General features: G+C 56.0%; 10 protein-coding genes across 10 annotated transcripts; 2 read left to right on the forward strand and 8 right to left on the reverse strand.

Moving 5' to 3' along the window:
* Positions 1–709: 709 nt before the first annotated feature.
* Positions 710–1,709, forward strand: BKA78DRAFT_314342 (uncharacterized protein). Its single transcript, XM_066888461.1, has one exon. It carries the CDS (start codon positions 758–760, stop codon positions 1,232–1,234), a length of 477 nt encoding a protein of 158 aa, XP_066744352.1. The 5' UTR covers positions 710–757; the 3' UTR covers positions 1,235–1,709.
* A 1,456-nt stretch (positions 1,710–3,165) lies between these two features.
* On the reverse strand, positions 3,166–5,136 carry BKA78DRAFT_295591 (uncharacterized protein; the record flags this gene model as incomplete). Its single annotated transcript, XM_066886500.1, has 1 exon — positions 3,166–5,136. The coding sequence occupies one exon, from the start codon at positions 5,134–5,136 to the stop codon at positions 3,166–3,168; it is 1,971 nt and encodes a 656-aa protein (XP_066744353.1).
* An 870-nt stretch (positions 5,137–6,006) lies between these two features.
* Positions 6,007–7,155, reverse strand: BKA78DRAFT_352820 (uncharacterized protein; the record flags this gene model as incomplete). Its single annotated transcript, XM_066891429.1, has 2 exons — positions 6,007–6,177; positions 6,238–7,155. 2 exons carry the CDS (start codon positions 7,153–7,155, stop codon positions 6,007–6,009), a joined length of 1,089 nt encoding a protein of 362 aa, XP_066744354.1.
* Positions 7,156–11,538: 4,383 nt separating this feature from the next.
* On the reverse strand, positions 11,539–12,284 carry BKA78DRAFT_314348 (uncharacterized protein). Its single transcript, XM_066888462.1, has 2 exons — positions 12,250–12,284; positions 11,539–12,189 (listed from the first exon to the last, which is right to left on the reverse strand). Exon 2 carries the CDS (start codon positions 12,001–12,003, stop codon positions 11,752–11,754), a length of 252 nt encoding a protein of 83 aa, XP_066744355.1. The 5' UTR covers positions 12,004–12,189; positions 12,250–12,284; the 3' UTR covers positions 11,539–11,751.
* A 437-nt stretch (positions 12,285–12,721) lies between these two features.
* On the reverse strand, positions 12,722–13,039 carry BKA78DRAFT_295593 (uncharacterized protein; the record flags this gene model as incomplete). The annotated part of the gene is made up of 1 exon (XM_066886501.1): positions 12,722–13,039. One exon carries the CDS (start codon positions 13,037–13,039, stop codon positions 12,722–12,724), a length of 318 nt encoding a protein of 105 aa, XP_066744356.1.
* Positions 13,040–15,352: 2,313 nt separating this feature from the next.
* BKA78DRAFT_250641 (uncharacterized protein) lies at positions 15,353–17,336 on the reverse strand (the record flags this gene model as incomplete). The annotated part of the gene is made up of 4 exons (XM_066884591.1): positions 15,353–15,910; positions 15,979–16,429; positions 16,484–17,227; positions 17,290–17,336. 4 exons carry the CDS (start codon positions 17,334–17,336, stop codon positions 15,353–15,355), a joined length of 1,800 nt encoding a protein of 599 aa, XP_066744357.1.
* Positions 17,337–18,077: 741 nt separating this feature from the next.
* Positions 18,078–18,814, reverse strand: BKA78DRAFT_135754 (uncharacterized protein). The gene has a single exon (XM_066882674.1). The coding sequence runs from the start codon at positions 18,676–18,678 to the stop codon at positions 18,178–18,180; it is 501 nt and encodes a 166-aa protein (XP_066744358.1). The 5' UTR covers positions 18,679–18,814; the 3' UTR covers positions 18,078–18,177.
* BKA78DRAFT_135725 (uncharacterized protein) lies at positions 18,814–19,801 on the forward strand. The gene has a single exon (XM_066882673.1). The coding sequence runs from the start codon at positions 18,950–18,952 to the stop codon at positions 19,631–19,633; it is 684 nt and encodes a 227-aa protein (XP_066744359.1). The 5' UTR covers positions 18,814–18,949; the 3' UTR covers positions 19,634–19,801.
* Positions 19,802–20,421: 620 nt separating this feature from the next.
* On the reverse strand, positions 20,422–21,336 carry BKA78DRAFT_135757 (uncharacterized protein). Its single transcript, XM_066882675.1, has one exon. The coding sequence runs from the start codon at positions 21,166–21,168 to the stop codon at positions 20,665–20,667; it is 504 nt and encodes a 167-aa protein (XP_066744360.1). The 5' UTR covers positions 21,169–21,336; the 3' UTR covers positions 20,422–20,664.
* Positions 21,336–24,635, reverse strand: BKA78DRAFT_135763 (uncharacterized protein). The gene is made up of 3 exons (XM_066882676.1): positions 24,307–24,635; positions 23,874–24,238; positions 21,336–23,825 (listed from the first exon to the last, which is right to left on the reverse strand). Exons 1-3 carry the CDS (start codon positions 24,452–24,454, stop codon positions 21,504–21,506), a joined length of 2,835 nt encoding a protein of 944 aa, XP_066744361.1. The 5' UTR covers positions 24,455–24,635; the 3' UTR covers positions 21,336–21,503.
* Positions 24,636–25,332: the final 697 nt, after the last annotated feature.

The following is a 25,332-nucleotide window of genomic DNA, read 5'->3' on the forward strand; positions in this document are numbered from 1 at the left end:
CTCAGCCACTTGTTCACCTGCTTCTTATCTTCAAAATCCTCCAGTCGTCGTCGTTGCCAAGGCAGGAAAAGAGTACATACATGTAAAATACCCATCGCCGTATCAGCCAGAGAATTTGCCTGTTTCACGCTGCCGAGTTTGACGCGGAGGTGCCTTGGGTGTGTTTTACTTTCGGCCTTGCAAAGAGCCAGCGGGTCCCTTGCTACATGCTGATGACGTACATTCTAGTCACAGTCCGTCGTCACCGTCTCGAGCACCTCTATACACTCACTGCAAACGCTCCCTGTGCTCCAAAGTTTCACAAGATCCCATCACAAGTGCAATTCCGTCATGGCGTAGACTTGTAGATTGGCTTTTAGTGTGGGGTTTGGTTACTGCTGGCTATACCTTCCCATGCATATCCTCCGGCTTTCCCCTTCAAACTGCTTGACCTATTACTTACAGAAGCGCCACCAGAACGTCTATCCTTAAAGGCAGGAGGTGTGCCCCGAGAGGTAGCTTGCGCCGGGGCTTGCCAAATTTCCTGCGCTGCTGGATTGCCTATGAAAGAGAGAGACATTTACTCCCCGCCGTGTGAATTACCCATAAGGTATCAACCCACTGTAGTGCGTCCTTGTCATTGGTGGCTGAGAAGCGACCAGGGTCCACATTGCTGACTAACAACCGCGCTGCACTTGCACTAAGTCCATGGCTGACATTGTACTTTGACCACTACAACAAGCCGTTTGCTTGCCTCGACCTCCACTATCTCTGGAACATGGGGCGCAGCCTCCGCCCCTCCGCCAATTCTTTGGCCTTTGTCGATATCCTGCGCCTATCACGCCCGCCATGGCCATCGGCCACCTGCACACCATGTCTCCGCGCAGCTAGGCACGCCTCGACAGACTCCCTCCCACGCGTCGCTCAACCTTCTCTCTGGCAGAATCTCGTCCCCAAACCCTTCCGCCGCGGCCCTCGTCCTCTGTCCGCACGTCTCTCTCGGTTCGAAAGGCTGCGCATCATCTGGCGCAATCCCGCAACCGCCTTCATAGCTTTTGGCTTGATGATTGGTAGCAACGCCATCAACTTGTTGTTACTGCGGAACAGCATGGCCAATTACAGCAGGAAAGCCGATGCCAAGATTGCACTTCTTAAAGAGGTCTTCGAGAGGGTACAACGGGGAGAGGAAGTAGACGTCGAGGGCCTGCTGGGTACGGGCAACGAACAAGTTGACAAAGAGTGGGAAGAAGGTTAGTCCTCTCCGACCTATCGCAGACTGCACACCATTAAAAAGGTCACATGAGAAACTTCTATTAGAGGCTTTTTCACAATTGCAGGCCAAGGTCTCTAGCTAACTCACAACCCTAGCACTCAAGGAAATCGAAGAGGACGAACGCGCATGGCAGTCTCGAAAGCGCAGGAAAGCGAATTCCGCCGAAGCTAAAGACCCCCACGATAGCTCGAGCTCCTCAAGACCAGGCCTGTCAAATGACCCGGTGTCTCCAACAATGCCACCGGGAGCAAATGAAGCATCACCACTCAACTATGTCGTCCCCCCGGAGAGTCGGCGACCTGTACAGTTTCTTTAAGTTGTAAGGTTAAATTGGTGTCTTTTCAGCACTTGCATGGAGTCGGAGTCTCAGGACATGAACACCGACGATGGTGTTCCAGGGACATATTCAGTATAGTTGCAAAAGTGATCAACCAGACTCAAAACCAGGTTCTCCACGCCAACCGTGTATAACCGCAAGTTGCCAGTACAGGGCTTGGGATCAAAGTTGACATGCATCAGCTCCGCCAAGAGTGTCGATATTGTTCACTCGTCAAACATGGGGGCAGCCTCTTCTACACAACTGTAAGTGGGGAACATTGCATTCAGTCTTTCGCATCTCGCACCATGGCGGATTAGTTTACATGCGCAAGTTTTGCTGTCCTATCAAACGTCTCTCTTTACGGTGGGTTACGGTGGGTTATGACTAGACGAGGGTTGACCATGGCCGCACCCGCGGAGACAGAAGGTTCGGCAAGCCCTTATCGGACGATGCCTTTATGCCTTGGGCCTCGTCCATGGTATAAAGTAGGAGCCTGACGACGTACCCTCCCAGCGCAAGGCGTCTACTTTCGCTTTTCCCCGCCCCATCCCTGCCTGAGGATCGCCAACCCACGTACCTTATTTGTCGTATTCAAACGACGACATTCGTACGGCACGCAAGGCTCAAGCAAGCATAGCAAACAAAAACTCGTTGAAACGAAATCCCGAATTACCTACTTCCCGCGTCGTCGTCATCGCCTTCGCCAACTAAGATATACCAGACTGATTGCTCCTTGCCCCCACGAACGGACGTATATCATTTCTCCCAACCATCCCTTCTTCCCACCCCCGGCCAAAATTTTTTTGTGCGCCAGGATGTACGCTAGCCGACGCCGTTCCCATGGTTCGAAAACGCAAATGATGCCCCCCTGGCCTGACCTGGCCGGACCGATCGACGCCGTTGCGCTATGCCGTGACTCCAAATCCCGAGCTCCGAAAGTGGTGGAAGAAGACGTGCGTTGTGTGTGAAAGAGTAGAGAGACAAAAAGAGCGGTAAAGGCGAAACGCGGGTAGGAACGAAAACGGAAAAAGAAGTCGCGAAAGAAGAAACTTTTGATGAGTCCTGAAAGCCGGACTCCTTCTGATGATGAACGCCGTGGTGTCTGGATGATTCGCTGGCCAAGAATGCTCGATGGTTGTAGAATTCGCAGGTTTCCTCCCGTCCGTCCGTGTCGATGCAGAGAGTCGTTGTTTCGTCGTCGTCGTCGTCGTCGTCGTCGTTGCTGTGTGATGGTGTCGAAAAAGAAGAGAGGAATGTTTGGCGTCGCTTGCGGTCGATGTGTGCGGCGCGCGGTGCAAGAGAAAACGTGGTGCGATGAAGGACGAGTGACGATGGGAAAAAGTTGCAGCGCCAATGCCTACCCGCAAAACAAGAAGACAGCCGCGTTGCAATGCGCCAAACCAGGCGTCGTCGAAGTTCCATTACTCAACTGCAAGCGGCGTGAAAAAGAAAAGGGCAAAAAGGAAGTGAAGGGCGCAAGTCTTCAACTCGATCGACGTCAACCTCAAACGCGCCACCATCACCACCAACCACCAACTGTCAACTCCGTCACCATCAATTGGCCAACCGTAGTAGATGTGGTCACGCTCCGTCCTCACCACCACCTCTTCTTGCCACACCCCATTTCCCACGAGTGCCACAGCTCGTCCTCGATCGTGCTGGCAATGCTGATGGCGTCGTCCTCGAGGGGGCCGTTGACGCGGACGCGCGCAACCGGGCGCTGGCACGCGCACATGTGCCACGGCTCCTTGCGGCACCAGTACGCGCAGTCGCAGGCGTTGTCGCAGCCGCACGTGGTGCCGTAGTTCCACGCCTTCATGTCGACGTCGGGCACCAGCTTGCCCTCGAGCTTGAGCAGCGCGCGCCCGCGGTGTCGCTCAAGCCTCCCCGCGTTGTGCTGCTGGTCGTGCGCGTGCTGCGCCGCCGTCGCGCTGGGCGCCGTCATGTCGTTGTTGAGGCTGCGCCTGAGCGGCTTCGCGGCCGGGATCATGGGCGTCGTGGGCGAGCCGTAGGTGAGGCCGTTGTGGATGTCGGCTTTGCTGGTGCGCTGGCCGAAGATGGTGGGAGCGAGAAGCTGCATGCGCGGACGCGCTGGCTGGGTAGGCGTCGTGGCGAGACTTGGGCGTTCGGCGTTGGCTCTGGCAATGTCCAGCTCCGTCTGCTGGATGAATTGCTTCTTGCGGATGGCGGCATTGGTCCCGGGTTTGCCAATCAGCTCCCCGACGGGACCGGCGAGCTCCCTGAGCTTGTTGATGACGTTGAGCTTCTGCTTGTCTTCGGCAGGCGTGGGCTCGACCCGAGTCTGAGTGTTGGGCGTGGCGCTGTACGTAGTCGGCTGCAGGACAAAGTCCATGTGGCTGTCGTTGGAGTCTTGATTCGAATCGACGTCCATGACGTAGGCACCCTCATTCTCTTGCGTCGTGTCATCCTCCTCTGAATATTCGTCAACGCGCATGCCAGGGTTGAGCCAGTCGGTAGGTGTGATGTTTGCGCAGACTGAGTTCGATGGAGCCTCCGTGCTGATGTTGTCGAGGAAGCGATCGGGATCGCCAAAGTCGAAAGACTGCTCCGGCGTGAAGTTGTTGGTCTCTGAGAAGCCATATCCGCCAATGACTTTGCGGCTGTTGGTAGACCTGATGCTCGTGAAAGACGGCATGTCGTAGGTGTTTGTGTGAGGTGGCTTGAGAGTCGTGCTTGTGCGAGCAGGCTTGACGTCCAAGTCCATCGAGTCGTGACGGCTACGGTGAGGATCGGGTGAAGGGCATGGGGAGGGTGAAGCGTTGCTGAAGTGGTCGAGGGTATCGTCAACTGTATCGTCAACGGTGTCCCAAGCAGTGAGGGCGGCGCTGTTCTTCTGCTGGACGTGGGCGCTGAACGCGGCGGGATTGAACTCGGTGAGCTTCTGTAGGCCCTGAATCATGGGGACGAGCTCGGCCTCGTTGAAAGCGTAGCGGTTGAGGGCGCGGCGGATTGAGGCGTTGATGTTGCGCTTTGCGTAGCGGTGCTTGAAGGGCTTGTTGCGCAGGAAGACGGCCGCATTGTGCTCCGTCTTGAATGCCATCAGATTTTCCTTGCGCACGGCGAAGTTGAGCGTTGCCAGAACTTCCAGGTCGAAGATGGCACCCCAGCGCTGCCAGAGCAGGTCGAGCATGTTGGCCGCGGTGAAGCCCGTGACCACGAGCGTATCGGGCTGGATGAAGCCGTTGGCGAAGCGGATCCTGAGGTCGTTGTAGAGGTTGAAAATCTTGACGGCGGTGACGTAGAGGACATCCTCGTAGACGTGAAGCTCGTCGGTTCGCTCTGCGACCTTGGTCTTGTCGCCGTCAGGGTAAATCAGAACTTTGTCGAGAACAAACTTGAGCAGGTCGACCTGAGGGTTCTTGTCGCGTGAAACCTTGAAGATCGGGACCGCGTCCTCAATCTCGTCAACCTCAACAGCGGTCGCATGGATGATGTCGCGGCAGCAGTCCAGAGGCATGCGCTTGAAGTCGCGAAACGCCTCTTGAGAGGGCGGCTCCGGCAGCGTCGGAAGCTGGTACGAAGGGAAAGCGTGAAGCTCAGGCATCTTGAACGCTCAAAGACGGTGAAGAGAGAGGAGTTGAACGAAACGATGAGAGCGGCGGCTCAGCGGCTGAGGTTACAGCGGCGAGAGCAGAGGCGTGGTGTTGAAGGATGAGATGGAAGAGGTGAAGGTGTGGTGTTGAAGGAGGAAGAGGTGGAAGAGGTGGAAGAGGTTGAGATGGGAGAAGGACATGGCCATCGTAAGCGAGAATTCAGCAGCGAGACGAGCAGCTGGGTGGTGTACGGAGAGATATTTCACTTGATGTGAAAAGTTCACTTTGACGATGTGAAGTGAGGTTGAAATTGAACTATACCTATTTGGGAATTTTGACCATCTGACGCCGATTTGGGAAGACCACAACGCTCAATGACATGAGGATGATTGCTTCGTTGGCTATCCAGTGCTATGACTGCTCATAGTGATGATTCTGATGTTTTGAGGTCTTCTTAATCCTCAACCGTATTGTGCTTCGATGAAGCTCCCGCTCTTACACCTCGTGCCAGTGTTGTCTGCCGAGATGCCGACCAGGGCACATCTTCAAGTCGCCCTTTCGAAATCTTGATCTTTGCATTCGATAGCTTGTACTGCGTGACCGCCAGCGCAAGCGGCAAGTCTGCAGCTCACGCCGTTGAAACGATGGGCTTTCCACGATGCCAGCCCTGACGACACATCTCAACCTTCTGTGGTCGAGCGAGCCCATGCCGAAGATTCAGCCGGAAGGCACGGGTTTGATGTCACTTGCTTGGGCTGAGCCACTGGAAGAGGGCCCAGCGCGTTCCGAGGAGACCCCTTCATGAGCGAGACCAGATGATCGTCTCGACGAAGGACCTCGGACGAAAACTTGGTATCTTCGAACTTCAACTCTGATCGTCCTCACCAGACCAAGTCATCATCACCGTACGCTGGGTCAACCTCAATCACAGCCGGAACGAGCCCAGGCTCGGCCACGCGAGGAAGTTCAATGGCCGGGATATGCCACACTTCGTCGTTCAACCGTGAGACAGCATCGTTCGACAATCCTCGGCACCCAAGAAGTGACAAGAACTAAGCTCAGTTAGCCATGGTCAGTTCAGCTAATGCCATTGCGGCTTTTTCAAGGCTGACCTTGAGATTCATTAGCTCCCCTATGCACTCCAGGGCTTCTTCGTCGATTTCCACCGCCGCGTCGCACTCAATCAGACTCAACGCTTCCAAGTTGAACCTTCCCTCCCACTCCTCGGCCATGTAGCTCAGCAAATCCCGTCCAACATCTGGGCATTTCTTCAGTGAGAGTTCCTTGAGTCCGGTATTCCGCTCCAGGATTCTGCATAGCTGCCAATCGCTGATTTCGGCACCAATAAGCCGAAGCGTGTCCAAACGGCCCCATGCATCCGCAAACTTGTTCCACTCGGTGCCGCTCCCCGCTTCGGGCATCGCACGGAAAAAGCTGGGCGAGCTGCGGGGGGAAATTTCCTCGTCGTCTGTCGTGCTGCCCCAGTTTATGATCCATCGTCGTAGGAATCCGCGACCAAATGGATCCTCGACCCGCAGGCTCAGGCAAGTGACATTTTTCAAAGTCGCAAGAGCATCGGCGATTGGTGGCGTGAGGGCCCACACCGACAGCTCCAAATTCCGCATCGACACGCAATATCGAGAAAGGATCGCAGAGGTCAAGGCCGTATGAAAAGCCAAGAGGGTGTTTGGCCGAAGCTCCGAAGCCTGTGGTATAACATGTGCGACGGTATTCGAATCGTTGAAAAGACTCGAGGTTGATGCTTCTCCCGACGTTACGATGGTACTCTCATGGAGGCTGCTCCTGGCGCTGCGGGAAAAAGGCGATGCCGTCGGGCTCGAGCTCGAAAGTTGGCTGATCAAAGAAGACACGCGGTTCGGGTATATCCCCAAAGACAAGGTCTGCAGGCTGGATGAGGCCAGAATGTAGGCTGTGCGACTGGTGCGAGAGAAGGCTAACAAAGATCTTATGGGCAGATAACTCAAGATGTGGAGCAAGAGCTCGGAAGGAAGTGAAGTAAGATGCGCCATGTTTTACGAAGCAGGAAAAATCTCAGTCAATCAAGCGGTTTGACGAAGGAAAGATGTCGTGTGAAAGGGACACAACGGTTTATGTTGATTGCCGTTCGCTTTGTCTTCTGGATCCGGTAATGGGTAGGTAGCCTGGGAGTATGATATCAGCAGCCAAACCTGACGAAGACTCCACAGCTCGCAAAGGGATGGCAGCCTCGCAGCCTCAACGGTTTGATTGCCTCGTCGCGACGATTACAGTCAGATATCGCGAATGCGACGTGAGGTTGAAAGGGGCCAAGGTTTATTTGTAGCGAAACGCGGCAACTTACTCGAGATGGACGGAAAGGCTGAATCGCCTGCAAATCGGCATGTGAGTGCTGGGCATTGAGAGCATTGCGCGAGGGTTTTAAACGTGTGTCCATTTTGGTCGCGAGAGCAAGCCACGCTTCCCTTAACACAAGAAAAGGTCCTGAGGCGTTGCTTTTGTCGAAACATTGCCTATCGCTGACCCGGCCACAGTGACGTCCTCGAGCCCTGGACCGGGTCGAGCAGGAACACTACCACGGACGGCGGCACAAGTGGCCAGCTGCCAACACGTCTCGCTCTGGAGCCGTACCATGGCAGCGCCGTCGTGATGGCTGTCGTGGGCACGTTGGCGAACCGCATGCAGCCGGCGTTGAGGCAGCGCGAGAGATGACGCTGTCAGCTGAAACAGGCGCCGGCCATGTCGCCCGCAATCTGAGGCTTCGAGAAGAGTAGCACAACAGGCGGAGATATTGCCGCAACCTATGCATCCAGCATGCCTCGTTACTAAGCGCCTGTGCTCCTGCCACAGTGCTGCTGCTTTTCTTTCGGTCGCACCACCATCACCAATCACTCGGCCCCGCCTCTATAACTCTCACGCCTCGCTCTGTCGGGTGGCTCCAACCACTTTTCGTCCTCTCTCGGTCCCGGACCAACGGCCTCAACGTGAAGCACGACCCCGATGACCACTCGCTCGGTGACCTCTGTCGTGCGCTGCTTCCCTGGCGCCGTCTGGTTCCAGCTGTCCACCGTCCTCCTACCTGCCCACGCCACACGTGATGATGGCCGTCGACCTGGCTGGTGGTCAGCTCAAGCCTCGTGTGCAGGCACCCAGCATCAGAAGAATCACACGACATGCGGGAGGCAGCCATGACGCTCAGCCAACAAGGATCCATCTCTTTATCGCGTCCGCCCTACAACGGAGAGCTCGATCAAGGCCAAATCGTAAGAAGTCAAATGGCGATAACCGCGTCACGGATACGAGAAGGTGAAAGTCGTCGATGGATCCAAGCGGATTTCCTGCCGCAAGCTTCGGGCTCTCTTGAGTCGCTACTCGCCATGGCCATACCACATCCACCAGCCGAGGTAGTGGTAGATCTGTCACCATGCTGCCTTGATTTTATCTGTAGGGCAACCACGCAGATATCAAAACGGATGCCTGGCTTGCATCCGCTGACAGCTTTCGTCATAACAGCGCGGCTCTCGTGCCCTGCAGCCACTCGGCCGCCAAATTCTTTCGCTCCCGCGGTAACTTGTCCATTGAAGACAAGCTAACCTCGACCACGCTGCTTGTCAGGTCTCTCTTAGGGCGGAAGTTTTTCTATCCGAGCGCCTAAAAACTTCCTGTCTGAGACGTGGCGTAGAATCTGTGCTATTCTCTGTTGCCGAACCTTGAAATGACGACGAGAAACCTTTCCATTCGGGACGTACCATCATTTTCAAATGCTTCACGGAAATCCTTAACCTGCGATGCCGCGAAACGGTCCCTGTCTTATGCAACAATCAACGAAATTTACTTGGCTTCTCTGTATCTTTCTAGCGGCATCTGCAGGCACGAGAATGTTTGCCTCCAGGAGCAGGAAGTACGATACTTTTTCAGGCCCAGTCGCAACAACGCCCTCAAGAGCATTCGAAATGGCCGCCATTTTGGTCAACACGGGAACCGTCTCAGTTCCAAGAGCAAACGGTATTGCGGAAAGAGTTGGGAGAGCGGTTTGCCAAATTCTTGACCGAAACAGCAGTTCGTGAGGGTATGGCTGCGGCATCCTGTGCCCCGTTCCCCGTTCCGCGGGACCGCGTATCACTTCAGCAAAGTAAAACTCTATTTACTCGTATGCTTGCTTCTGCTGGAACAGATGATAGGTCAACCACTGTCCACCAACCTTTCAAAAAGCAGTATGACATCACAGTAGGGCGCAGCTCGACCATCGGCATCGCACAGCAGCATACAACTACTTGCACTGCCTCGGTCATATGGGTCGCCGTCATCATTTCTGCTGGATGTGGCACTGATTCTGACTGCCATGTTCCAGTTGCTTGTATGCCTCCATTAACAGGAGGATGAAAATCTGGACTGTTAAGCGGAAGCCTTGGCCTTGATGCCATTAGTCTACATAGCGACTTTGAGCGTCGCCTTCAAGCTTTTCAAAGAGAAGCTCCTCGGGACGAGATCGCGCTAAGCCTTTTGACTTCGCTACGGATGCTCCCTGCTTGCTTCGATTCATCAATATATCATACGAAATGTTGTGATTATTTCAGCATTGATCTTAAGTATACATCATTTCAAAGATGGATAAAGCCGTTGGCTGCTAAAAACCGATTCCGCAGGATTGCGATGTTCGACGGGGTTACATGAACTTCCTGTCTGCTATTTGCGTTTCAGCTCGCGCACTGCCCTACCGTTGGTCTCGCAAAGATTGTTGGGTCACCGGCAGTCTACCTCCAGAAATCAGACGGGACAGCAGTTCACAGAATCCAAGACCTGCAAGCCAAGCCAACGACCGCTGTCTGTAAACAAACAATAAGGAATGATCTCTTTTCGGAAAAGCCGAGATTTCGTTTCCACGTGCCCGGAAACGTCCTCAGTCGCATACGGAAGGAATCACAGTTTACTATCTGACATCTTTGGAATATTCTTGCAAAACTCTATTTGCACTGCAGAAGACAGCTACAGCTTCTGCGTTGCGAGCCTGCGTATCCGTACTCTACTATATCTCACCTTTTGTTGGGCGTATATCCGACGCCGTCCCGTCTCCACCACATGTTGACAGAGGTTTCGCACTTCCCGTCTGCCAACCCCCGCCGTAAGCAAAATATGGCAGCTTACGCTTTCGACGCGCCCTCTTCTGCGGGAGTCGTAAAGGATACGACGGGTGCGGAGAGGGTGCTCCGTGAGCTCTTGTTTTCTTACCGGGGCTCTACCAGCCGAACGGATTCTGAAGTTGGTCACACCTCGAACTTCCGCTTCCACCTTCATAAGCCTGTGGGCCGCTTAACCCAGGGGAGCGAAAGTGATCGACGCCATCCACCGCCGCCACCCGAGGACCCTGCAGTAGCAAGGGTCTGGGGACTGAGCATAAGCAACGTTTTGAGCCGTCATCCAGTTTCCGACGAGCCTTGCCATGAGCTTTCCACCGCTTTGACCTTCCTTCCCACGACTATCTAATTCTATTCCAACAGAAGCGAACTAGTTGGCTCGCGACAGACAACTTCTTGCTCTTCCACTCCCTCAAACCGTCTTTCTGGAATCTGGGCGCTGGGGAATGGCAACTCTGCGGCCAATCGTATTCGTTGGTGGTATCCAACTGCGACTAATCTTCACTTCGACCACATCAACAAAAGGGAATAGCCGAACATGATCTGCAACCAGGACTCGAAGCTTTTCAAGACGCGAGCCAAGCAACCCCTCATTCTTCACTGAATCAAGAGAACGACATCATAGCCAAGTCTCGTAACCAGCCTGGAGCAACGCAACCCAGTAAAGTACATGCGCAATGATCGACACTTGCATTTGGCCAAAACCCAACGCACATATGCCCAGGGTGGAATGAACTGTCTCACTAATCATGATTTCCAATTTCGAAAGCGTCCTCGAGCGAATTTGTTGGTTGACAAGTCTTCACTTTTGAATTTTGCCTGTGGAGTCTACGCGTTGACTAATCCGTCAACAGTAATTCGCGAAGTCGTCAACGCATGCGCATGTGAAGGAAACTCGCCTACCAGCGCATCTCATCTGCCGATAGATTCCTATCTCAACTCTTCAATGTCTCAGTCGCACTATCTCGGCCGCCAATCGCATCTGCCCAACTATCCAAGCAAACACCCAGCATTGCGAAGCAACGCGTTTGAATTTTGATGATCATCATCACCTTCCCAACATAGCACATTGCCAGCAGCCATCCCCCATCTTGTGCTGCGCGGCCACTCATCCAACCCGGTGAAACACCCGCTTCCCGCGTGGCCCCGGTCGCCGTTTCTCCCGTGTTCCAAAGACGGGGATTACCACGTCTGCCCATCTCTGCTGCACGGCCCTGCCGCGTTGCTAGTACGCGGCGCATTCTCAACGACACCATATGCTCGCTGTCACATATGCCCAACGAACGGTCTGGCTGCGCCCCACCATAGTTCTCAAGCAGCTATTGGTTAGCACCTAGCATCGATATTTGAGGCTTCACCCGCCCGCTTATCCCTTTGCCCCTTTTTAAACCGCGGCGCTGGAAACATGAATCCGGCACTGGCACTATAGTTGAGGGCTGGGGGCATACCCCCAGCCGCTTAGAAGTCAATGGATGGCGCTTAAGATTTCCCAGACTACAGAGGTGGGTGAACATACGTCAATGGCGGAAGAGAAGATGGTGGATAAGCTCTACAATTGGTCAAGTTGACGACGAGAACTCGTCGCGTGCAGATCTCGAAGTGCTGCCCAACAGATGGAGCGGACTGGGAATTGACCAAAAAAGTATTGTAGCTTGTACTGGGGGGAAACAAACTGCTAACTATGACCATTAGCAGAGGCATTGGGCACTTGATTGGAACCATCACAAACCAAAAAATCAACCGCATGGCTTCCCCACCCTGTTTCCCCTTTCTCCATCTTCTCACCAACAGCCAAGCCTCGAATCCATCCCGGCCGCCACTCTATCCCACTCCCGCATCGCATCGCAGCAACTTTAGCTAACGACCTGGCGTCGTACCCGGTGCTCTGGGCCAACAAGATGCCGGAATACCTTACTCCTCTCTCACAGATGGGTACGTATATGTCTTCCCTTGGCGATTGCAACTGATCCTCGTTTGATATCCCATACACAGACTCGAGGAACTCAACGAGCAATCCACCCTGACACATTTGTTCTATGCGCCTCCGCGTCCCCCGCCCAACGACCAACCCGCCATTACAACGTTGCATAACCCTATGCAAGCTTGCCGTCCCTCCATCCATCCGTCTCGGGCCCGGGAAACAAACAGCCATCCACCAAGGTAGGAAGGCACATCACCCGCGCAGCCCACGCCCAAAATATACTTCTCTCTGTTTCTCGCTTCCCCTCCTCACCCCTCTCTTCTGTGTCCGTTCGAGACCACCACGTCATACCCCAACCACACGCGCAAGCTCTCGCGCAAACCCTCCCTCCATCTTCCCCTCACCATGTATATGCTTGCGTGTGTGTATGCGTGCGTGGCTGGCTCAAGCATTCCCTGCTTCCCCGTTGTTTCTTGCGCCAAACCATCAACCCCGCGCGCTCATCCGTGCCCACGCGAGCATGGCATGGCGGGGAGCAGCTGGCTAGGTAGCGTTCGTCTGTCCAACGGCTTGAGTTGTCTGTGCGGAGCTGGCCATGCCGTTCCGTGTTTGGCGCATCTGTCCTGGTGGTGTTGGTGATGGTGTAGGGCTGCATTGCTTTTGCGCAGCAGCAGGGGAAGGAGCTGGCGCCGGGTTGTACGTACCGGCAAGAGACGTGGGAGTGGGTGGAGGAGGGGGAGTGTTGCGAAAGACTGGAGGTGGGAGATCCACTAGCTCGACATCCAAGCCCAATGGAGCTTGTGTGGTAGCTCTGATGTTTGAATGTGCGCAATCACATCTCGAACAGGCGCGAGCATCCATTTTACCAACATCCTCCGGTGTGAAAAGGAGCCGAAGAAATAATACAAGTATCATCCAATGTGCCTTCTTGTAGTCACTCATGTTTCTTGATGGCTATTCCACTGATACCGCGCAATTCCAGAGGCATGTACAGATGCCTTGACCGATAGTCGCCTCGTTTACCGACTCACCCCTTGCTCTCTAAGCGCAAAGGTACCCCCTGAGTTACTGCAGCTGGCTAGTCAATTTTGACTACAGCAACAAACGCGCTGCCCTTTCGGCGTTCAAAAATTGACGCAGAGACAGATAGACAAGGACGCGGATGACCACTTGCTCCTCCTGCTTCCCCCTTGATCCAATCGACCTACACGATCCATCCACCCATCGCCTTCGCCCGCCAAAGTCCCGGCTAGGAACAGAACCGGGCCACAATGGCACGACTAGCACAAATTGAAGCAGACAAGCGCAAAAAGACGGAAAGACTGAAGCAAAAACTCAGTCAGCAACAGCACATGGCGACACTACGCGGCATGGATATCAGAGAAGCTACACAGGGCCAGAGAGGCGGACCGGACCGTGCAAGGAGCAAGCAGGAGTGACAATTCGAAGTTGCAAAAAAGGAATTTGGCACACGTAAAAAGGATAGGAAGGCGCACATGAGAGCGCTGCAAAGCGACTTGCATCTGGCGGTGACTTGCCGTCAGCCCATCATCCATCGCATCATCCAAACACACGAAGACGGCGACGCCAACGCCAACGGCAAGTCGGTCAAGCATGCGAGAAAGGACAACCTGATCTGATCTGATCTCATCTCATCTGATGCATGCTTCGCCTTGACGAGTAGTGGGTGCGTGCTTTCTTGGGGCTGTCTGTCGCCAGCCGGCGGAGAGCTATCCGCTCGTCAGCGGGAAGTATAGCAACCGAGCAGCAGCCACTGCCACTGGCGGCCACGTGGACAATCTCATCGCGTTTTTGACCCCGACATCTGAGATGGTGATTTCGACTGTCGACGTGTTTTTTTTTTTTTTTTTTTGGGTTCATTTGATCTGGTTATTTCGGTAAAGCGGTGAAGAAGAGAAAAAAGAAAAGCTGTGTGTGGTATGCAAAACATGGAAGTCCCAAATCCCGATCGCACCCCCATTTGCAGTGATGCTCCATGCCGTCTATAAGCCTCCGTTGATTCGTGATTCGTAGACACAAACTCCTATCTTACATATGCAGCGGCGGCAGCAGCAGCAGCAGCAGCAGCGACAGCGACGATGAGAGCTCATTGCGAACCTGTGTCCAAAAAGCAACGTGAAGAGCGAGAGCGAAACCCTGAGTGTCGAGCCGCCCTCGAGCAGACACAACCATGCAAGGCGTGGCGTGCCCATGGCATCATGCAACACGTGGTTGGTCCCAGGATATCCCCTGCAGAAACCTTTCGCTCTTCACCCCTCTTCCCTATCGCCCTCTCAGGGAACGAAGTCCCTGCCGGACCAGAAAAAGACGCGAACCAAAGAGCGAAAGGACCAGACATCTCGTTTCTGATTTTGACTTTTGCTCGGGGCCACCGCTGCTGCTGCTCCCAATTGACCTTTCGCTTGCGTTGCTCTGCCGTGCTCTTTTGCCTCTTCGCTGCGTTGCCGGACCCTTCGTTCTGTTTCAGAACTTTTTTTTTTTTTTTTTTTTTTCCCTCGCGTCGTCCCGCTCACCGTCCTGTCGAACGATTGCTGAAGCCATTCATAGTTTGATGATACTCTTCTTCCACCACACCAGAGCGAGGAGATTCTTGCCAAGGAGGAGTTGCGCACAGCCAGACCTTCCGCCCACACCATCCGGCAAGGCCTACCACGATCGGCTCTCAAAATGAGTCGCGGATGCTGTCGGATTGGGGCAAGGGCTGGCAACGGCGCTGGAAAATCGTCGCCGCATCACCCTCTTTCCCCCAAAAAAGCTTCGTCCCCCTGTGCCACCTCTTCCGCTTCCCCCAGCCGAAGGCAAGTCTAATTGCTCGCTCGCTTGTTTGCTCGACTGCTTCACGTTGCTCTAGTCATGCAAGGCCTGCCCTTGATTTTGACGTGCAGCCAGTCGCTTGTGAGTCGTGATGGACCCATGCAAACCCCCACCCCGCCGCGCTCGTCCGCCTAGTTTGGCCTGGCCTGGCCTGCTGCGGGACAGTCGATTTTGCTCTCTTCTAGATTTATGATTTTGTTTGGTGGTGTTCTATGCGCGGGACAGTGGGGAATTGGAACAAAGCTGACGGAGTATTCCGATAAAGCTCGTGTCAACGCAGGTCGAGGAATGCGTGATTTTGAGGCTTCGTCCATCACACCAAAACGAGTACGGAAGTGCTCAGCCGGAGAAGCCGCTGTGCCCACTCTGATGTGAAGCATGCGTAGTGTAGCCAGTTTGTGCGGGCGCCGCTGTTGCGGGATGCGTAAAGCTCATTGCCGTGGTGAAGTTTGAGAAACCCGGGCTCTCTGCCGGCACACCCATCGGCGGTGTGACATGCATTTCAGGGTAAGGCATGCTCGAATGACTGTTTTGACGAACGGGCATAGGAATGGTAATTGGAGGCGGTGACTCGAAAGGCGTTGCTTCGTGCGATCCCACGTGCGACCCCTGGGCAGACACGGAGGCAGAGTTGTCGTAGAGTTCGTCCAGGCGAGCGTTTGCAGGGGCAGAGGTTGCGCCCAGACGCGGCATGGTCACACCCATGCTTGGGAGCACCTCGTTGATCTTTTGGAGCAGCAGGCCAAGATATCGGGTTTGTCCTCCGCGAAGAGTGGACATGATGTTGACAAAGCGTCGCAGATAGTCCCGCGGGCCCACCTCATAGGAGTGCTGCTCCAACGGGACGCAAGCCATGACGTCAGTCAAGGTACATGCCACATCGAAAAGCTTCTCAATCTGTGGGGAACACGAAGAGTCAGTTCATGGATGATCCTTATTATCGTACTCGCCTGTTTCAAACTTACCAAGCCTACTCCGTGCACCTCCATAGCTTGCTGTGAGAACTGATTCGCCATGGTCACCAGGTCCCTCGCAATCTCAATTGGGTACTTGAAGCTCATGGTGCTATCGGGAGCCATGGAGGAGATGAAGCCGTGGCTTATTGCGAGCTGCCAGACCATTGTGCGCAGCCACTGTTGCGAGGTGCGCAAGTCGACAGCCTGAACCTCTGTGCCCTCGAGATAGGACGGCAGTGCATTGGAAAGCGCTTGTTGCATCTCAGCCAGCCATGAGGGGAGGCAGCCAGTGCGAATCTTGTTCCAGAGCCCCATGAAGGTGTGGTCAAACGGCTTGTAGAGGTTGATCAAGTGGAGGAAGCCTGACAATTGGACACGCTCGGTTGGGTCCTCGTCCATTGTCGGCAACTCTATCGTGGCTTCGAGGGTAATGGGTCGGTGCTTGTGAATAGCATAGGCCCTGACATGGAGTTAGCTCGGCGGTTTTTCCCCACACTCCGGGCATTTGACCGACCTCTCGTTAATGAAGAGTACCCAGTATAATCTCCTCCTGCGCGCCGTCTCGATGAAGTCCCCGGTCTTGTACGTCTCCTCGTCGTGCATTCCCAAGATCTGTGCGTAGGTGGTGGCCTCGCGCAGATAGTACCAGGCCGAGTTTTGCTTGTCCAGGCAGTGGTAGCAGCAAAAGTAGAAGAAGGAAGTGATGACCGAGTAGCGGGAGGGATTCTCGGCATGGTTGTAGCCCTTGCGCACTCGCACGGATTCCTCGAGCAGCACGTGGCCGAAGTTGAGGTTGGGGATAGGGCCGTCTGGACCCCGCGGGACAATTGTGGGAGGTAGCGTCATGTTTGGCTGGACGAGCATGTATGCGCAGAGAGCGGTGATCATGCAGTATGCCTCGACATTCTGGTCCATGGCCAGGACGAGTTCTTGTAGTCGTTGGTGGTGGAGGATTGGCTGGCTGGGGTAAAAGTGGTGAAAGTAAAAGTCGACGCAGTGGTGGATGAGGTCCAGAGACATCAGACCAGGTTGTCTCTGTAGAGCAATGTTGTGCGCGTTCCAGAGGTCGGGGAAGCCGGTGGCAGCGAGCTGGGCATTGCGTTGATTCTCGCGCAATTCCGAGAGGACTTTGGCGCGAGAGCCCTTGGGGCCCTTCTTCTGAGGAATGGCATTGTATGTGCAATTGAGGCCGGCCGAGACGCAATTCTTGCAGGGCTTGTTTCCTTCGCCAACGCACTTGACCTTGCGGCGATGGCAGCTATGGTGACGGGTGGTTAGATGGAGGAGATATGGGACGGACCGGGGGGTGGGTGGGCTCACCTGTCGCAGGCGCGCTTGACGGGCGTCGACGAGGGCGTGGAGGACATTGTGGGAGAGGAAGACTTTGAGAGAGCCTTAGCCATTGAGTGCGGCTCGAGGCTGTTTGTGGACGAGGAGGGGTCGGTGGTGGTGATGGAGGGCGGCTCGAGTGAAATAATAATTCGAGTGGTCAGTCTCTGGGCCATGTCTGCACTTACCTCATTGTGCTTGGGCGGGCCCATGGTGGATGCCGGCAGTGCGTTGACAGTTGACAGGCGAACCCAGCCTTAACGCCCGAGAGCGACGATCCAGGAACAAAAGAGGACCAGAGCAGCAGTGGAAAGCATCCCGTCCGTCTGCCACACTCAAATCCAACAACCTATGGAAAAAGCTACCGCAATAACTATCTCTGTCCGCTACCTCAACCCCCTCCTATCACATCCATACCTACTGCGCTCTTGGCTCCGTCCGCCCGAATATCTGAGAGAAGTGATGACCAGCCTGCCCGTCATCAAATTTTTGATCGCTTCGACCCCACTCCATCCGTGTCAGTGCACGCAGACATGCGGTGTCAAGCGCGATATCGTCAGCCTCTGCTGCGCTGCCCTGCATTGGTGCTCTGCGCGCCATGTGCCGCCACTGGAAGTGGTGGTTCAACATTGCCCTCGCAGAAGTCATCCTTCGTGGGCAAAAGGGGGACAAAGGTGAAGGCGTTGGAAGGCGCCAGCAGCTTCGCGCGCCTGAGGCACCTATGAGGGAATGGAAATGGATTCCGCGCGCGCGGCAAACTCTCCGCCGGCCGGGATGGCGTCTGTCGTCCAAGTCCGCCACTCCCGGGCGGAATCTCCCAACTCCATATGCGCGCGAATCAGGGACATGGCCCTCCATCGTCATCCTCCCGCCAAGTCCTCAACGCCCGCAGGCACCCCGTGTCGTGTCGTGTCGTGTCGTCTCGTGCCAGCTGCCAGCAGCAAGCAGACGACGTGGTCTCTGAGTGAACTGACCAGGCCGTGGCAAATGAGTCGCCTGTGTATTGAAATGTGCCAACAGGCCGCCAGCCTCGCGTTGACGAGGGTATGCTACCGGTAGGTACCATGGGGGGTCACTTGACCGGCAAAACAGTGCGTGGGTGAGTCCGGGTGCCGTTGTCCTGGCTGCTGTCGAGCGGGTAACGTCCACGATATGAGTGTGGGCAGCTCGTCTTCCTGTTATATATGCCATCTTTGCATCAAAAGGCCCTTCTGCGGTCGCCCGCGACAGACCCTGCGTGCTTCTGCTCCGCATCACGTCTTCTTCGGCGGTTTGATAGACCTGGAGACGGTTCAACTCTTCCAACACACGCGTCGGCCTTGCAGGGGACACGGCGGATCTGGCGACAGAAGACAAAGGAAAAATCTGACCGGCCGACATCCTGGTAAAGCTCAAGAGCCTCCTCTCGTGCTCCGGTTGTTGCCGAACGTGGGTGCTCGCTTCTTGAATCCTGCCTGCAGCTGGTTCCTCTTTTGGTGTCTGCTAGCGGCGACCATGGATCCTCGTCCTCGCTCATTGCGTCGTCGTCGTCGCCTTCGTCACCTCTCCGACACCGCCTCCGGCAGTCTGTGATGCGCGACTCAGTTGCGGCCGGGCCACGTTGGCGACATTGCGTTTTACGAGCTGCATTGCGCACGAGATTCGTTGGTTGATGAGTGGGTGGCCAAAGGGGGCCGCACGCTTCAAGGACCAAGCCAGGCGAAGAGGTGGCAGGAAAACCAAACCCCTTTCTTTGCTCAGCTGGAGTCGACGAAACCTGACGCGTTGCTTGCCGCCCCGGTGCAACAACTTGAGTCTTACTCGCCCACCTCTCTTTTCCTTCTCATGCATTTCAGCAAGTGTTGCACTGCAGCTCGGACGCCGGCACCGCAGCCCTGTCCTGCCTGCTGCACATCATCGGCCGTCTTTCGGTGCCTCGGCCCTTTATCCGGTTTGCAGACGACACGGCCACATCGTCCGCCACACCAAGACGGAGGGTCCCTCTGCGGCGTTGCCCTCTGCCCCAGACGGCCACATTCCGCTCCAGGAAACTCTTCCGCCTCCTGGAATCTCCTCTGCCTGTCCTCGAACCAAGAAGCTGGGTGAGGCAGCTCCACGGCATCCTTCTCGAATATCAAAGGATCCAATATGCCAAGCACGACAGCTACCATCCGGTTGGAATTGTTTTCGCCGCTTGAACGCCTTTCTCTTGTGGAGACTGCATGGTGCCGGCCAACACCCAGCTTCTTGTCACTTGTGGATATGGCTATCTGATGAAGGCCACAACAAGCCCCGCATTCAGCTCAGAATCTTATCCTTGTGCCTATCCAGCCAAACAACAAGCCACAAGATCTAGCACACCTGCTCCGGACACATCGAAGCTGATCTCCGGCCCTTGACGCACCGAATGGACCCCAGCCTCGGGCCAGAAGCACCGGCGGCCAGGAAACGGTCCCTGAACGAGGAGGAAGGAAGACGAGCGCCATGGATATTTGACCGGCGGCTGATACCACCACCGGGAGAAGAGGGGAAGACGAGAGACGCTGGGGTGCGAAGAAGCACCTTTGCTCCGGGCCGGTCCGTCTCGTTGGTGCCCATCTGCCGCATCCTGTCCTGCACACGACGGCAGGCGTGAACCGAAACTCCTCTGCCAGATAGACTCCACAATATAGCCGTGCATGGCCGCGGTCCCGTCATCCGTGGTCCGAATGCTGTCCAAGGCTGCCTCCCGAGTCCCGCTCCCTACCCGCTATATCAATCACCACGCTCAAGGCCACGATGCCTGATGCCCGTTCAAGGAAGACCAGATGACTCCAAGGGACATTCTCCATCTCATCAACTTGGCTCCCAGGTGGTCTGCAACCGCTCCAGAGCCCATTGACCCATTGTCGTCCTGGCATAAACAACTCTGAAGAAGGTCATCTTACGGCCGTTGACTGCTGCTTTGACCGGCCGGACCACCACGTTCTTCAGCATCTACCCAAGCAATTGGAACAGCCAGACCATAACCGAACGTCCCAGCCCGACCACTTGGTACCATTTGGCTGGCGGCGGTCAGGCTGATTTGCTGTCCAGGGGAACATCAAACAGTCGACTCCACAATACAGCCGCGTCCATGCATTCCGCCACGCCACCCGTACCGTACGGGCACCTCCACACTTTTCTCGTTTTCACAAATATTTCCCCAGACACTTGTGCTCCTTCCACAACCTTATATTTCGCCACCGGCCCACCGGCTCCATGCTCTCTTGCATCTCTGCCCGGTCCGCCGTTCACGAAAGATCCTCCCAGGGTACTCTGGAACCGGTTGTAGATGATGGTCCACTAGGCGGGCACCATCCATGCATGCATCGAGCGTGCATGGCTCGGCCCGCTCCCGGGACTATTTTAGAGCACCGGTCCGTCCGTCCGTCTGTGGTGGACCGACTTTTTAAATAAAAAAAAGAGCCGTCTCCATGGGTTGCCCGAGGCCCACGATTGTCCTCGTCTTGATTCCTTCCCGAGTGCTGGTTCGGCCGTGGCGTGGCGATTTGGTGGGCCGCACTCGACTTGACCTTCATCACCCCTGCTGCAGCATACATATGAATATGCTCGGATTCCGAACATGATCATGACACCTACCAACCGCCGTCTTTCTGGTTGCTTCCCAGTGCTTGGGTCTGTGGTCATGATTGCTTGGATGGACTTTGCCTCCATCGCCGATGCCGCACATGAATATGCTCGGACTCCGAACATAAACACGACATGTGGACGAAAATTTTTGAAACCGGATGTACACAAGAAAAGCTGTTGAATATACAATAGACGGCTCACGGCTCGCTCCAAATAGAAACAAAATCGAAAGGTAAAGCTCCCTCTCCCTCGTCTCCATCCTTCCCGGCCCCTTTCCATACATCACCCATTCTCCCGGAGCCAAAAAAGTCGACCCTCATCCTTGTTACCTCCTCATGCCACACATGTGAGGAAAAAGAAAAAAGGACGAAAACCTCCCTCCCTCATTCTTTCTTCTGGTCCATTACTCTACAAGCACCAAGCTACCACCAGAAACCCCGACTCCATCCCATGCATATGAAACCTCGTGTCCATTCAACTACCGAATTGGTTCATTCATCCACTCTGTCCGATCTTTCCTATTTACCTCTTCGTCTCATCAACCAAAAATCTCCACTTCCGTTCCCTCACCTACCAATCAAATCTCCACCTCCACCTCTCCTATCCACCATCCCCTACGTAAACTCGACCCTACTCCCACTGCCGCGTCCCCTCGCCGCCTGCGCGGCGCGCTCCATGCGCCTGCGCCGTCTATTGCTGTCATAGTTGGCGCTCATATCGCTAGGGCCCGTCTCGTACGGACTGCCCATGCCGCTGCCCATGCCGGATCCCACGCCCGGCACGCGCGGCGGCGAGACGCCGACGTCCGTCGTGTTGAAGGGCTTGGGGTTGAAGGGCGTGTGCGGAGGCTGGAGACCGGAGCCGACTTGGGAAGGCGGGTATTGGTATTGCTGAGGCGGCGGCGGTTGGTGCTGCGGTGGTGGCGGAGGACCGGCCGGCGGGCCAGGCATTGGGTATGGCGCCGTGTATTGCGGTGCCTGCTGTTGCTGCGAAGGAGGAGGGCCAGGAGGCGGCGGCGGGAGGACAGCCGCTTCGTGCTCAATGTCAATCTCCTTTGCAATGGCCGCCGCCCTCGCCTTGATGTCCATGTCGTCGCCTGGTCCAGCTCCAGCACCACCAGCCATGGCAGCGCTGCGGCGGCGCCAGCGGTCCTCGCTGCCCGACACGTCGCTCAGAGTGCTTGCGCGTCGGCTGCGTCCAGTGCTGCTCTTGCCACCAGCAGCCGTACCGCCGCCAACGCTTTCGCCGCGCCGCTCTCGCCGCCGCGCTTCGCGTTCCTCGGCCGCTTCTTGCTCGTTGAGCCGCCGCAGCGTCACGTGCCGTCCGTCCTTGTGCATCTTGACCTTGACGCTGACGGGCGGTGAGCTGAGCGGGTCGTCCTGCTGCTCCTGGCGTCTGCGGCGTCCTTCCGACCGTGACCGCGAACGTGAGCGAGATCTGGATGCCAGTGCGGCAGCGCCGACTGCAGCGCCTCCAATGGCTGCGCCTGTTCCTGCCAGTGCGGCGGCTGAGCGCCGCTTGCGACCTCCGTTGCGGCGCGATGCTGCGTCGCGGGTCGGTGAGGTGAGAGGCGAGGAAGAGTAGGACGTGCTGTCGTTGATGGGAGCGGGAGGACCTAAGGGGCCGCCGCGCCCCATCGGCAGGGGGTCGTGGGGCGCAGGGGGAGCGCCTCCAGGAGGCGGAACGAGGCCTGTCGAGGGATGCGAGCCTTCGCCGACGGTATCAATACGCGATGCCATGCCCGTGTTCGACGGAGGCGGACGAGGTGGGTAGGACTGCCGTGAGAGCTCGGGGTTGGAGCCATGATGTACCAAGTTGTCATCGACGCCGTGGGAAGACGAGATGCGGCGGCTGCCTCTGCGTGAGCGCGGAGAGGTGGGCGTGTACGGCTCAAAGCCATCGCCCGTGTACTTGCGGCGCTGGCTGTCTGCTCGTGCCAGGCGCTCTTGCTCGACCTCTTCTTCGCGGAGCCGCGTGATGCGGTCTTCCTCTTTGCGGTCGCGGCGCTGGTTCATTTTGTGCTTGATGAAGCCCATGAGCCCCAGAGCCAACAGTCCATTTCGTGCCTTGTGGCTCTTTTCTTCGCCACCACTTGGCCGCGTCGTCTCCTCGACATAGTCGAAACTGTCGCGACTGTCGTATGAGTCGATGGATCCGCCGCTGCGTCGCGTGCGCGCGGTCGGTCGGCGTGGAGGCAGGCTGCCTGTCACAGCGGAGCCGCCTGCGACTTCGCTCTCTTGAATTCGGCGGTATCGATCTCCAGGTGTCATTGGCGATGCAGGAACGCGTCCTTCTTCTACGCGGCTAATGTCTGATTGACTGACGCGGTGTGGTCCTTGTGTCGGATACGAGTAGCCGCTGCCCACGTCACTCTCCTCGGGCGTCTTTTTCTGGCCGAAAATTTTCTTTGCTGCAGCGATGCCCCCAAGTGTAGCCGCTGCGGTCAGAAGACGATTACGCCACGTGTGCTCCTTGGGTGGCGGTTCGTCGTAGAACTTTTCCTCTTCCAGATACGAGCTCGACCTGCCACTGGCTGCCGCGGCTCTCCTGTCTCTGCTTCTGGACCTATGACTTTCCCGCATCTCCTCCCTTTCCATTCTTTCGGTCTCCCGCTCTCGTTTCCTGCTCTTGGAACGCCGACGCAGCGCCGCCAGCCCTGCTCCTGCTGCTCCTGCTGTTGCAAGAGCCCCTAGGCGGCTGCGTCTACTACGTCCGTCGTCTGTACTTTCCGTTACGTACGAGATGTAGGTTCCGTCGTCATCGAATGCTCCCACGGGCAGGTTTCGGTAGGTCAGGATGAAATAGAGGAGCAAGAGGAATGCTCCCCAAAGTGCGTAGAGGATGAAAAGGTATGCAGGAGAGCCGTAGAGCGTGAGTCCGAGCGGAACTTGGACGAAGCCGAGTAGAGCTATCGCGCGGCCCATCCATTGATGCATCTAGTATCCGTTAGTCTTCGAAGAGAAAACCGGTAAGACACAACTGACCATTAGCTTGAGCGGAATCTTCAGCCGCTCTCTTCCTTTTTCACTGCGGTGGATCAAGGCGCCACCAATGGCCTGCACCAAGACCAGCACGTAGATGGCCAGTCCAATGCCATGGTGCGGGTTTGTCAGACTTCGCGCGCTGCCCACGGCAAACCAGCCCAGTGTGAATACGACGGTCGTCAAAAGCACGGTCAGAATTTGCAGCCAAATGTGCAAGCGTAGGGCGAGGCGCGGATTGCGATGATAGAAGCGCGCAAAGAAGATGGCAGCAGGGACGACGCCCAGGAATGTAATGGCGGCGACCACGGCATGCCCAGTGACCAGGGACTTGTAGCCAGAGAGCTCGCGGAAGCGGTTGCCCATGCCTACCGAGTCGCGTGGCGGTCAGTGGAATGCAGACTTACTGATTGCGGAGTCAATTGGGGCAACTTACCATTGTAGCGCATCGTGTCAAAGTTGAGACTCATGAGGTTTGGCAGCAGGAATGTATTTCGTTCCGAATCCCAGGTTCCATCGCCCACGTACATGGTGTTGGACGAGTAGGTGCTGCTGCCCGGCTGGCTCAGCCCATTGTTCGACATGATTGTGGAATTCCAACTTCAAACGAAATCAACGATGCCGAGCTTGTGTACCGCAGCGAGAGGACGAAGAGGAGCAGCCTTGTGCGTTTCTTTGCTGCTTGGGCGCGGCGAGGATGAGACAAACGGGACGAACGAAACGTCAAAACATGGGTGCGCCGGAGCTTATGCTGATGAATCGAATGCTATGGGAATTCCCGCAAACCAGTTGCGCTCGCGAGAAAACGATTGTGAACTATACAAGAACAATGGAGAGGCAGCAAATCGTGACGGTCGTGGCAGCGTGAGGGCAGCGTATGGCCGAGGTGCGTGGTGCCCAGCGAGCGCTTAAGGTGTGGTAGGAGAGAGGCGCAAGCTATTGCTGGGATGATTGCGGAGAAGCATGCCCGACCATCAGCTAGGTTGCGGCGGTGCAGCGACGAGAGGTCAGAAGTTCAGGTCCAAAATCGGGCTCAAGTCAGTCGAATGTCCAGAATTCGGGCAGCCAGGAAGATGAGTTTGGAATGCGGCGAAGAGACAATGCAATGAATGGGATGAGATGGGGAAGAGGCCATGAGGCGTTGGCGCTGGCGACGGCGTTGGGGCAGCAACGCCCCCCGACGACCCGCAGCTGTGCAGCTCCCCCAGCCACCGACATCCAGTCGTCTTCAACTCCATCGACTCCATCTCCCTCGCGTCGACACGTATCGACGCCATCAATTGTGTCGTCCCTGAACATCACCAATGACGTTGGCGAACAGACCACACCCGCGATCGACCCGCGCAACGTGGATCCCGCTTGGCCTGTGGTCCGACTGCATTGCTCGAAGAATATAAGTGCAGCCCGACGCCGCGACTCCTCCGCCTCATCTTTTCGCGCCCCGTCGTTGCTGACTGAATTT

This window comes from Phyllosticta capitalensis (genome assembly GCF_038381095.1).
Source record: "Phyllosticta capitalensis strain CBS 128856 chromosome Unknown BKA78scaffold_5, whole genome shotgun sequence".
Lineage (NCBI taxonomy): Eukaryota > Fungi > Ascomycota > Dothideomycetes > Botryosphaeriales > Phyllostictaceae > Phyllosticta > Phyllosticta capitalensis.

Coding starts and splice junctions, on each gene's coding strand:
- BKA78DRAFT_314342 (XM_066888461.1), top strand. CDS start 758: ATGGGGCGCAGCCTCCGCCCCTCCGCCAATTCTTTGGCCTTTGTCGAT.
- BKA78DRAFT_135754 (XM_066882674.1), bottom strand. CDS start 18,678: ATGTCGGCCGGTCAGATTTTTCCTTTGTCTTCTGTCGCCAGATCCGCC.
- BKA78DRAFT_135757 (XM_066882675.1), bottom strand. CDS start 21,168: ATGGAAAGGGGCCGGGAAGGATGGAGACGAGGGAGAGGGAGCTTTACC.
- BKA78DRAFT_314348 (XM_066888462.1), bottom strand. CDS start 12,003: ATGCGGTTGATTTTTTGGTTTGTGATGGTTCCAATCAAGTGCCCAATG.
- BKA78DRAFT_135725 (XM_066882673.1), top strand. CDS start 18,950: ATGAGTGGGTGGCCAAAGGGGGCCGCACGCTTCAAGGACCAAGCCAGG.
- BKA78DRAFT_135763 (XM_066882676.1), bottom strand. CDS start 24,454: ATGTCGAACAATGGGCTGAGCCAGCCGGGCAGCAGCACCTACTCGTCC. Junction 24,239..24,306: donor TGACACGATGCGCTACAATG/GTAAGTTGCCCC, acceptor GCGACTCGGTAG/GCATGGGCAACCGCTTCCGC. Junction 23,826..23,873: donor AGATTCCGCTCAAGCTAATG/GTCAGTTGTGTC, acceptor AACGGATACTAG/ATGCATCAATGGATGGGCCG.